The 12,515-nt window shown below is 52.6% G+C and overlaps 1 protein-coding gene across 1 annotated transcript in view; it reads left to right on the plus strand.

The window, feature by feature from the left end:
• Positions 1-5,155: 5,155 nt before the first annotated feature.
• The window catches only part of LOC104413076 (protein FAM19A2-like), a gene marked incomplete at its 3' end in the record, with an annotated part of 7,767 nt that continues 407 nt past the window's right edge, over positions 5,156-12,515 (plus strand). Inside the window, exons 1-2 of the mRNA XM_010023983.1 lie at positions 5,156-5,270; positions 11,469-11,618. Of these exons, the coding sequence (XP_010022285.1) occupies positions 5,156-5,270; positions 11,469-11,618 (265 nt within the window). The remainder of the gene's footprint in view (positions 5,271-11,468; positions 11,619-12,515) is intronic.

The following is a 12,515-nucleotide window of genomic DNA, read 5'->3' on the forward strand; positions in this document are numbered from 1 at the left end:
GCTGCTTTTGCCTTCTCTTTGGCTGCTGGAGACAGAACCACACCGGAGCCTGTGCTGTGCATTCCCAGGGGATTGTGGAGGTGTCTTGTCAAGATCTTTCAAGGAGCCTTCAGCTTCTTGGGAGAATCAGCAGCTTCTCTGTGCTGCTGCCATCGCCTGTTGTGCAGCCCATGGAGCTGTGCTTCAGGGTGAGGGAAGGACACCTTTCCTCTGGGCAGTGTCCATGGGCACAGAGGAGTGCTCTGGGGCCGAGCCCTCCTTCTTGTACGAGGGGGTTCATCTTGGCCACCAGTGTCATGAGGTTTGCCAGGCAGCTGAGCGCAGGGAGGTCAGGGGCTGGGTGTGCAGCCTGTCCCCTGCTCCTGCTCACTGGGGTGTTTGCTGAGACCATCTGACTCTGCTTCAGGGAAGCAGTGAAATAAACTCTCCCCCTTCGATGTGCATTGTGACACCTCCAACATCACGGGAAGGTTTCTGCTCCTGGCTTTGGCCAGGTTCCCTCCCCACTCTGTGCCTGGGGTCCAGGGCTGCCTGGCACCACAGAGCCCTGGGTTGTGCTCTGTGGGTCAAAGCCTACACCTCTTCTTGCACTAAATGAAGCTTGACAAAACTCCAGGAAGTGCTGAAATAGCAGGAGTAGGAAAATAGCTTCTGGAAAACTGGCAGAAGTGTAGGGCCAGATGTGCACAAAGGTTGACAGTGTTGGAGCTTCAGCGGGGAGGGCTTGTGTCACTTGGCATAGAAAACCAGCCACTGTGCTGGCCTCCCCCGTCTCTCTCTGCTTCTTTTTTTGGGTGGAATTCTGCTCACTATAATTATCCAGCTCACAGGGACCATTGCAAACAATGCTCCAGACTGACAGGACTTGGACATAATCTGGCCTGACAGAGAGTCCTTCATTAGCACTGCGGGTACCGGCTGCGTTCCAGCCGAGCTGCAAAGGCACCATCCTGGCTGTGGGGTCACAGCACTATTTGGGGCCTTAACAAAGGAGGAGGAGAACATCTCCAGCTCCCGTGACCAGCAGAGGGGCTGCTCCTGGTGTGTCTCTGTGCTAGGGAGCCTCCATGAGGCTCTGATGCAGGTGGTGGCCCGTGCCTGTGCGTGCCCATGGGGAGGGACATGGGCCCATGCAGAGGAACAGTCGTCTCTTGCCATGCTGGTTATGACTTAAATTTATCTTCTGAGAGATTTAGGCACTTTGGGGTTACTTCAGGTCCCAGCTCAGACCCAAAAGGTGGAAAGTAGCTACAAAATGTTAACGGAAAATTCCACAAATTCCAAACAGAATGGAATGGAATGGAGGATCCTGATATTTTCAATCAAAATTAAGTGCTTTGATGTGCCAGAATGCCACTCTTCATTTCACAATGACATTCCAGGCTGAGAAATTTCAAGTCAGACCAAGCGTTTGTAGTTGGAGTCTCACAACGGTGGAGGTTGATAACTGTCAAAATAGCAATTTCTGTGGAGCTGTGTTTTCTGATGGGAGTTTGTACTGGAGCGGGAGCACCGAGCACCTGCGCCAGTGTGGATCCGGGGAGGAGCATTGCCCCAGTGGCACCTCCTGGTCCCATGCTCCTCAGAACCCCGGGTGCTGTCCCCAGCCGCCGGCTTGGCTCCCGCTCAGCGCAGCAGCTTCCCTTGAGCACAGCGCGGACACTGTGGCTACATTATTGATAACGCTGTGATTTATTTATGCTTCCTTGGCTCGAGCAAACAGCTCAGCCCTTCTGAGCTAAATATAGGCTGTGCTGGGAGTGCAGCCCTGTCCTGTGTGGGATGAAGGCAGCCAGTGGTGTGCTTGCTTTTTGGTCCTGCCGAGGGATTCGAGGATGGAATCTCCTGGATTTGTGGCTCCTGGAGTTGTGTGAGGCATCCCTGCCCATGGCAGGGGGTTTGGAACTAGATGATCTTAAGGTCCTTTCCAACCCTAACTATTCTATGATTCGTTCTATGATTCTGGAGAATTCAGTGGTCCAGAGGGTCCCATGGGAAGGAGCTGGGCTCTTCCAGAGCAGCTCTGGGTGGGCTGTGGGGCTCAGTGCTCATGCCTGGAAGTGTGGCTGTGCTCCCTGTATGCCCTGTGCAGAGGGGGAGCTGGAGCAGCAGCCAGGAGACCGAGATGTCAGATGTGGGCTGACCTCCCATGGGACCTGGCCTCTCTGCTGGAAGCTGCACAGGATGTGTGTTGGCATCCAGTGCTCCCTGCTGCAAACAGTGAAGAAGCTGGTGCCAGCATCATGTCTGCTGTCCTTGCATCTGGGCTGCCAGATGTGCCCCTTCGTGCAGCAGGACAGATGTGTGCTATGGCACATGCCCCTGGTCTAGCATGGCAGGGGGGATGCATTGTACAGTGGTGCAGGGAGGCATTGTGCCATGGTGCTGAGCAGTGATGCACACAGTGCCCCTGGGTTTCAGCGAGGGACTGAGCAGCTCTGAGAGCTCTTTACTTTCTCACAGAGGAAAGAGCACGCTTTTTAAGCTGGCATCGGTATTTACACAATGGGCTGTGGCATCTCTGAAGGGACTCCAACAGTGCAGGTTGTCGTGTGAAATTCCCCCTCTGAGGAAGGTTCTTGCAGAGCAGATTCTGCCAACAGGCCCTCTGGAGCGCCGGGAATTGCCTAAATACAGCTTTACACAGGGGAGGTGGCGCGGTGTCATTACATCAATTCACGCCTGCTTCAAGGAGTGATGGTTTCCTTGCACACGAAGCCATCTCTGCTGATGCAGAGGTCTGGGGCTGTGTGGGGTGTAGCCTGAGTGAGGGTTGTGCTGGAGCAGGATCAGTCCCTTGTCACTTTGTCACCGGTGGGCATGGATGGAACCAGGTGAGCAGGATGCCTGCGTGTCCGTGTCCTCCCCAGCCATGCTGCAGTCTGCTCCTGGCCACACTGGCTGTTCTAGAGCATTAACAAAGAGTATTTGCTTACATCCACATTTTTTCCTAGCATAAATTCTGTGGTTTTGTCAAGACACCTTTTTCTCTTCTCTCTCTCTCTTTTTTCTGTCTGATTTTGGTTGTTTGGGTTTTCTTGGGGTTTTTTTTTCTGGTCAAATGTCAACATTTTTAATGGCATTTCCCCTCCCCCCAGAGCTGGGAGAATCAAAACTGGAAAATATTGTTTGAAATCAGCAGTTTGGAACGAAACATTTTTTATTTCAAAATGCCAATTTAAAACAAAATAATTAATTTTGAAATGCTTCAAAACAAGAAATGCCCTTTTCCCACCTCAAATCACTTTGTTTTGATTAAAAATGTCAGCGTTTCCTGTTCTGCTGCTTCATTATGAGTCTGTTTCACTGTCTCAGCCTGGGCCAGAGCAGATAGAAATTGAGAAGGTGGTTGGAAATTACAGATTTCTGCTCCCAGCAGCCGGGGTTTGCCTGGTGCCTGGCAGGAATCCCACACTTCCCTGCTGCCTGCGTTGATGCTGGTGGGTGCAGTACCCTCTGGCAGGTTCAAGCCATTCCCCTTGTCCTGTCCCTCCATCCCTTGTCCAAAGCCCCTCTCCAGGTTTCTTGGAGCCCCTTTAGGCACTGGAGCTGCTCTAAGGTGTCCCCTTCAGGAGCCTTCTCTTCTCCAGCTGCCCCAGCCCAGCTCTCTCAGCCTGGCTCCAGAGCAGAGGTGCTGGCAGCATTCCTGGACCTCGGTGTCACTTGTCTTCATGGCCTCTTGTTAATAAATTATAATCCAGCACTAAAGTTTTATGGGAGACACAGTTACTTGCCCTGGACCCAGTCAGGCCTCAGCAGGCAATAACTGAGGCTGGGAGGCTGTCACTTCGCTTGGCAGATGCTGAGCAGAGATGCTGCTCTCAAAGCTGTTTCGGCTTGTGCTGCTGCCTGCAGAACCCCTGCGCCATTAACACCTGCAGGGCCGTGGCTGATAAATAGTGCAGAGAACGTGTTTAAAGCAGTCAATGCTAAAATACCATTGACTTACATTTTTCCTTAAGGGCTCCAGATGATGTAAATCTCATCTCCTTCCCAGTGCATCCCGTGTGGCTTGGGAGGGGGTTACTGGGGACCAGGCGTGCTCAGAGGTTGTGGATGCAGCTCTGTGTCTGTGTGGTTTTATGAACTTTGAAGCTGTTACTGAGAGGAGAAGCAGGCACAGAGGAAGGTGCTGTGGTGGGACACGGGATGTGGGTCCTTGTGCCACCCAGACATCAGCTCCCCCATTCCTTAGTTCCTCATGCAGTGCCAGGCAGGAGGGTGGCTGAGCTCTATGACCCCCGCTGTGGTCAGTCCATCCATCTGTCTGCTGATGAGTGGTTTGCAAGAGCCCAGCCCCTGAGGACCAAACCACAGGTGTCACTGCAAGGGACCTTGGTGACACCAGGGAAATGACAGTGTGAGTTGCACACATGGAAAAGGCAGTCCCTGGAATGACTTGCTGCTGATTTAGTCTGGCTCTTCCCACACACCCCGGGTCTGCTTTTGGTGTTTGTGATCTGTATCAAATGTACTATATTGATTTTCTGGCATTGATATGTGATGTATTGATATATTGACAGCATGGTTTTGCTCTGCCAGCAGTAAAATTCAGGAGCAACAACTCTGAAGCAGACAGAGCTGCTCAGTTGTTCAAATGTGGTGAGCAGGGTTATGGGCTGAGTTTCCAGAGAGGTTTTGGTGTGTGCAACGGGCATGTGTGTGCGCATGAGCTGATACGAGGCCAGCCAAGCTCTGAGGCATCTCCAGCCATTCCCATGGTGGTTCACACTCCCCAGACGCTTCCAGCAGGTATCACCACCCCATTTCTCTTTTCCCTTTCAGATGCACTGATGTCTGCCCCTTGCAGAGACCTGACCCACCCGGGGCTGGCAGATGTGCAGGTGTTGGTGTGAATGCCCAGTAAAAGGTAACTATTGCTCGTCTGTGCTGCTTCTGCTTGATTTCTTCGTGTCCTGCTGCCATGGCCGTGCTGCTGAAGAAGCCCAAGCCCGTCCAGGGGTGGTGGGTGAATCCTGGGTGCGTTTCCTACCTCCCAGGGCCATATCCCTGCAGCCAGGTCCTCCTGGTCCCTGTGGTTGTGCATGTTTGGGGCTGCAATGTTGCATGCAGCAGCCTTGGTGAGTGGGGGCTGCACCTCCCAACTCTCCTCAGCCCTCCCTTCCCTCATGCATCTCTTCTTGGTTTTGGCAGAATGAGTGAGAGAGACATACAGAGCCTGAGCAAATGGGTTTTCGTGCTCACTCTCTGCCTTACCACGCTGTGGGCAAGACTAACGCTGGCCTCCACCCATCACAGAAGCCACTCAGGTAGGGGAAGCGACGTCCTCGCTGTGTACATCATGTAAAATCTGAGGCACATCTATGTATTTAGGTTATTACCGAGGTAATTCTTGATCTGTGGGCAGTGACATGTGAATTTTCTGTCTTGGATAAGTCGCAGTGAGTGTCACAAACTCTCCACTTTAGGCTTTCATTAGAAATACAGATTTTCAGCCATCTGGTTTTAAAGATCACCTCGAAACAAGGAACGGGTAAAAACTGATGTAGAACTGAAAGTCTTGCTGGAAAAGGTAGCCTTGGCTCTGGGGTGTGAATTCGTTATTCCCAGTGGTGCCTTCTAGACCCCACTCTGTGTGTGTATCTGGAATGCTGTTCTGTGTGTTCGATGGGTTTTTGGGAGAGGTTACATGAGCCCACATTTGAAGTGTGGGTTTTCGGAAGAGAAGCAGCTGAGAAGTCGTGCTCAGCCCTTTGTGCTAGAGCTGGAGCCTGATGGGCTTAAAACAGGATGAATCTGGTGGTCCAGGGCTGAGTTCCTCTCCTGAGTGCATGGCGGGAGGATGGTGCGGATGCAGCAGGATGGCAGAGCCAAGTGCTCGAGTATGGAGCAATCCTGGGCATGTGCTGCCTGCTTCTTGTGCCTTTGTTTGCAAAAGACGTTGTTGAAGGGTTAATTTGCAGTTGCTGGTGCTCCTGCCTGACCCACACTAACCCTGTCCTATTTCTGTCATTTTTGCCTGGCAGTTAAAGCAGTTCTAATCTTATAATCCCCATCCTCATTGCTTAAAACCAAAACGTATCTTCCCAAATGACTCCCTCAGTCAGCCAGTCAGCAGGTACCTGCCTTACCCTCCTGCTAACCTGCAGCAGGTGTGTGAGGAGATAAAACTCCTCTGTGATTTCTAGAAGGGCTTTTTGGCACCCAAAGTACCAGTCTGGGGGCACAGAGCCCTGCTTCATCCCTGCACGGGCCGTTTGCAGGGAGACGCTGCTTTAGGGAAGAGTCAGACTTGGCATGAATAAAGTAGCAACTGAGCTTGGATTAAAGTTCAAATGCTCCAGTGCACTTGTGGGATGTGAATGATGGATAAATCTCACTCCGTATGTGAGGAGAGAGGCTTCTCTGTTCACGTGCTCACAAGCAGAGCTGGGGATTTTTCACTCACACACGTGTCCACAGGGACCAAATCTGGTACTTTTTATTCAAGCAAATTCTAATGCACAGCAGAGAGGGCACTTCAGAGCAAAACTTGAAAGTCTGACCCCACTCTGGTCTGTATTAACACAGTTCCCCTCTGCGCGTCCTGGTTTCCTGGCACTGTAAGAGCTCTGTGCTGGCGGCTGCCTCCTCTCCTGGGCTGGATTTCCATGTGCTCAAACCAGGAATTCTTAATCTGCCTGCTGCGTTTTTCTGTTGTCTGCCCTGTGCTTTTGCTTCATTTGGGACAGTTTTTGGTAAAGGCTGTGCTTGGAACACACTTTCATAGAATCCCCTTTCTTAGATGGGCTTTGGACAAGGGCCTGTAGGGACAGGACAAGGGGGAATGGCTTTAACCTGCCAGAGGGGAGACTGAGATGAGATCTTAGGCAGAAGTTCTTTAAGGTCCCTTCCAACCCAAACCATTCCAGCATTCTGTGAGGATTCCCTCGCACTTGGAGATGTGTTGGTTCCTCCGTCATGTGCAGCCTTTACATCAAGATGGAATATTTCTCTAAGCCATCTTCTCCAGATGAGGCAGGAGCTGTGCAGGGGGAGGCAGGTTGTGTATCGGGAGCTGTATCCCCTGGCCGCAGTGGTCCATACAGTGGCAGAGCATTGCAGCTGCTCTCCACACAGCCCAGGCATTTCCAAGGGTGAAGTGATGGCATTTGCACAAGCAGTTCATAGTCGTGCACACACTCAATCGTGCGATGGAGGGGGACAGAGCATGATGTGGAGTCTTGAGATGACAAGATAATAGAAGATGCCAACTGACACACAGTGATAATGAGCAATAAAAACAAGCCTGCTTTTCTCCAAACTTCTTTTAAATAACACATCTGCATCTAGGGCAGCAGTGATTTTAAGACTTTAATTATTTAGTGAATATTAGTAATAGAGTTGTCATGGGGCACGGAGCATGGATCACTCGTGCTGCTGGTGCCCAGGGCTGTGCTGCCCTCCGAGCAGAGCCCACTGGGGACTGGACCCTCTGCCTGCCCCTGCTGTGCTCCTCAGCCCTCCTCAGGACATCTGGACCCCTTGAATGGCATTCCAGTACCCAGAGGAAGGGGTTAGGCACGGAGGGTTTGGCTGTTGCCTGGAAGTTGCATGCATTCAACTTCTCTTCATTTTACAACTCCCCAACAGCAAGTGCAGTGATATTTTACACTGAACCTGTGGAGCTCTGCCCACACCTCCCTGAGACACATGAAATGTGTCGTTTCATGATATACCATAAAAAACTCATGTTCTGCTGCTCACTTAAAGGTCAGCCAGAGTAGGACAGCACTTTTGTTTTCCTCACATGCAGGGTTCAGGAGCCCTGTGCTCTTAAGATGCTTTTATGGCTCCATGAGATAAGGGTTCTTTTAAGAAGGGGTCCAGTGGGGAAATACCAGTTGAATGGGAGGGACAAGCGTGCCAGAAGCTCTGGATCTTATCCCAGGCTCTCTGGGGGTTTCCTGCTCTTGGCTTTAAACACACGAGCCATCTGACTTGCATTTTCAGTCCTATCTGGCTTGAAGTTTCCTGCTGCTCAGCAAAAGGAGAAGCAGCTGCAGGGAGCTCTGGAGGAGCCCATCGCTCGCTCTGCACTCGGGCTTTCTGCTTGCTCTTCCCAGGTGTGTGACATGGAAGCTGGTGTGGCAGGAGCCCTGGGCACAGGCTGCTCATCTCCTCTGCAATGAGGAAACGCAAAGTCTCTTGCTGACATCCTGGGAACCTCCATATTTGATGCAAAGGGATTCATGTGTGTCCATCCAGTTACAACCCTCCAAATTCAAAGCAAGGTTGGACACAGGGGCTTGGAGCAACCTGGTCTGGTGGAAGGTGTCCCTGCCCGTGGCAGGGGGTTGTAACTGGATGAGCTTTAAGGTCCTTTCCAACCCAAACCAGTCTGTGACTCTATGAAACTCCTGTGCTTGCTCTGGTGTCAGAGTCTGTGGCACTGGCAGTTGGTGGGGTCGAGGAGCAGAGAAATGGGTGAATCTGGTGTGCAGGGAGCTGAGATGTTTGACACCAGGCAGGGTGGCTCTTCTCCTGCTCACTATGGGGCTGTTGCTCCTGCCACAAAGCAGCATCTGAGCAGTGAGAGCATCTCTCCTCTGCCGTGGGTTTTGCCTTCCGTGCATGGGAAGAAGTTCTTCACAGTGAGGGTGCTGAGGCACTGGAATAGGCTGCCCAAGGAAGTTGTGAATGCTCCAACCCTGGAGGTGTTCAAGGCCAGATTGGACAGAGCCTTGGGTGACATAGTTTAGTGTGTGGTGTCCCTGCTCATGGCAGGGGGGTTGGAACTAGAGGATCTTAAGATCCTTTCCAACCCTAACTATTCTTAGATTCTATGGCATGCCCGGACAGCTCTGTACAAGGCAAAGCTGGAGATGGGCCCTGTCTCTGTCTTGGTGGGCACACGTTCTGTGTGTCTGCACACCCACAGTTGGCTGTGTTCCTTGGTGCTACTGCAGGGACACAGCGGGTGCTGCGGGCTTGTGTGGAGCAGGATGGGCTCTGAGGGTGCTGCGCTGCAGGCGGGGCAGATTTCTTTTCATCTCTGTGCTGCACCTTTTTGAGCAAATGAAAAGGGCTTTGGCATGTTGGCAAACTCCCGCTGCACGGCTGTAACGAGCCATCACTCAGCTCTGCATCACTCTCCTTCAGCTGAACCCTCTCAAATTAGCTGGAAACGAGAAGCCTGAGAGCAGAAGTGATGGGGAGCAGAGGGGTCTCATGGCCTTTCCTCCTGGGAAGAGCTCTGCTAATGAAGCTTTGTGCAGAGACTTCTGCAGAAACGAGTCAAAAACGCAACCACATGTGAGCACTAAAGATCAGGGGTATAAAATCCCCTGTTTGAGAGGTATGCAGGGTGGTGAGTGACTCCTCATGGACCTGCACCGGACCGGTGTAGGGATGTGGGTTCATCGTCAGCCAAAGCCAAAGGCCTCTGCTCAGCCCTCAGATTATTTGAAAAAGCCTAATAACCATAAAATCAGGGCAAAACACTCGTGTTTGTTCTGTAATGAGTTGCTTTCCCTCTCACTTTCACCAGAGTCTGCCATTTCTGCATAAAAGAAGAATAGAAATAGTCATTAAAGCTGAATTATGATGGCATTTAAAAGGGAGGATAAAATCTATGGCCAGAGATGCTATTACAAAATATCTCCTGGATAGGTAATTGTGTAATTATTATGGGCAGAAATGAGAGTGATTGTTCATTAAAAGAAAATGACCATGAAATAACAATAAATAGAGGCAAATTAAAGCCATGGTAATTGCGTGACCCGTCCTGCCCATGTGCTGGCGGGTGCAGGGCACAGGGGTCTGTGGCTCCCTGGTGCAGTGGGCTGTGAGGGATGAGCAGTGGTGTCACTGCCCATGCTCCTGTTAGAACGTGGCTGTTCTGCCTGGCACTGAGTGTGTGCCCTGGCCCCAGGCTGGTGACACCGCAGGAGAGCAAGTCCTGGGATGGCTGCTTGAATTCTGCCCTTTCGTGCTCGGCGTTGGGAACAGGAAAGGGACAAGGGCTGCTTTGACTAGAAACAGACGTGGCCGTGCCTGGTTGACGCAAGCCAGGAGGTTGCATTTGGATCAGCATTTTCCTCTGGGAATGTGAAAATGCAGCTGCCAGGCAGAGGGATTCCCCCCAGCGCCTGGGGAGAGATCCCATTTCCTGAGCTTTCATTAGAGAAGGTGAAGTGGCTGCTTTCCACAAGGAAGGCAGGAGATGTGTGCTGGTGAGCGCGGTGCGTACGTGCTGTGACACAGGTCAGCACCCCTGCTCCCTGCAGAGCTGGGCAGAGGACACCAGCATGAACTCCTTGCTTTAGGGGGCAGGGGATGGATGGGCACCTCAGCAGGCCCCTCTGGCAGTGGCTGGGGATGAAGCAGAGCTGGGAGCTGGGGCTGGATGGGCAGGGTTGGAGCAGCCACCAGAGCTGCATGGGCTGGGAAAGGGCTGAGCTTGTGGGTGCCTCCTCCAGCAGCACCCACTCTGCTCCCCACTGCCCTGCATGTCCTGCTTGCACCCATATCCCAGCCTTTCCTCCTGTGGCTGCTCCGGGTGGATGGGGCTTCCAATGTGGAGCGGCCAGGTTTGATGTCCGGGTGCTCCTGTCTGCACGCATTTTGGGATGGCAAACTGCAGACACGCAGTTCCCCATCCTCCTCGCAGCCTGGCTCCTGCTCACTGCAGAAGCAAAAGCCTGTTCCCAGCAACCCAGAGGATGTCTCTGTGCTCCCTCCTGTGCTCATTAACCAGGACCTGGAGGGATCACGGGTTCTCGGGTCATGGGAATGAGTCTTATCCAGCCCTGTTTGGCTAATGTGCGTTGTGCTTGTGTGAGCCATTACACAGTGAAAGTCATTGATTTGTGATGCTAACAAGCTTCTAAACCCAGATCCCAGAGGTGATAAGCCAGCACATTGGTTTTCTTTCTTCCTTAATATTCTAATGGCACTGGGATGAGGAGCAGCAGAGCAGGCTGGGTTTCTGATGAACGCTGACATTTCTGTTGCTGCAGGGCAGAAACGTGTCCTGGTCCTCCCTCCTCCAGCCAGAGGGTGGGATGAGGTGGGACAGGAGCATTGGTTTTAGCTGGGGTTGGAGGTGGTGGTACTCTGAAGCCAAAGGCAGCACAACACATCATTCCCTCTTGTAGCAAAGTGTGCAGCTCATTATCGGCTGCAATAAACGAATTGTTTTATTCATTTGAATCAAGATATATTCATTTGAATCATGCTCTTGGCTTGGTTGTGGCAAGAGGCTATGAAGTTTGCTAGGCAGGACAGGTATGGGGGCTGTGAGGAAGAGGAGCTCAGACACAGGAGGTCTGGAGCAGGACCAGTGCTTCTCCCTATGGACTGGCTGGAGCGATGCTGGGCTGAGCTGGGTGTGTGTGTGTTATCAGCATCCCTGGGTGACTGCTGGAGGCCGGGACAGCATGGCCAGTGCGGGGCAGTGAGCAGGGGGTGTCCTGGGGGCTCCAGGGCACTGCCCCAGCTGATGGAGGCTGTTTCTTCTCCCGCAGTGCACGTAGAGCCCGGCACATGCGAGGTCATTGCAGCTCACAGGTGCTGCAACAAGAACAAGATCGAGGAGCGCTCCCAGACAGTGAAATGCTCCTGCTTCCCGGGGCAGGTGGCAGGGACGACACGGGCAGCTCCCTCCTGCGTGGACGGTGAGTACCCCACAGCCACAGGCCAGGTCCTGTGTGATCTCTGGCTGCACCTTGCTGCTCGGTCAGGCTCTGGGATTAACAGAGGAGAGTTGCCTGGGGCTCCTGCAGTGGAGAATGCAGGAAAAGGGAGCATTCTGGAGATGCTCTTCATTGGTGTGGTTGTTATCCGCTCCATGCAACCCCAGGCTGTGTGCCATGGAGGGGACGTTGTGCTCCAGTGGTTCAAGCTCCTCTGGTGCATCACTGCGCTGGGTCCAGGCACTGCAGCATTGATCCCTGCTTGTCTGCTCGCTGCACTGCTGCAGCCAGCAGCAGGATATGGCTCCCGCCCCACGCAGCAGGATATGGCTCCAGCCCTACAGTGTGAGGAGCACCAAGCGAAGCTCAAACCATGTGTGTTTTATCCAATGGCATCACGTTCATCACTGAAGAGCTGCAGCCTCTGCCAGCACGGTATCGATTCACATGGCAGCGGTGTCCTGTGAGTGTGGTTGGGTACAGCACCAGAAAATGCCTGGATCAATTGTGAGGGAAGGCTTTTGTTGTCCCAAAGAAGCTTGTGTGTTCTTTTTCCCAAATATAAGAGAGCCTGCTCTAGTTACCCAGGTTGGAGGTGTACATTTCAAGAGCCTAACAGAGCAGAGTGGTAGTAGACAGTCCCTTAACCTCTGTAAGTGGAGCCTGAAGTGGGTTATTACACAGCACTGCTCTCCTTGCTCTCGATGGGAGTGAGGGCTTGTCCTTAGGCTTCTTACCTGGGGTAGGGAGAGAGAACAGAGTGTTTTGGGTGGCTGGTGAAGCAGATGGATCAAGTGAAGTGATGACCAGCTCCTAGGCAGGGTCACTGCAAACACAAGGCTGGCACCTCCCGTGCCCCTCACCCCCACCACTGACACC

This window comes from Nestor notabilis, unplaced genomic scaffold (genome assembly GCF_000696875.1).
Source record: "Nestor notabilis isolate BGI_N333 unplaced genomic scaffold, ASM69687v1 scaffold8601, whole genome shotgun sequence".
NCBI classification, from domain to species: domain Eukaryota; kingdom Metazoa; phylum Chordata; class Aves; order Psittaciformes; family Psittacidae; genus Nestor; species Nestor notabilis.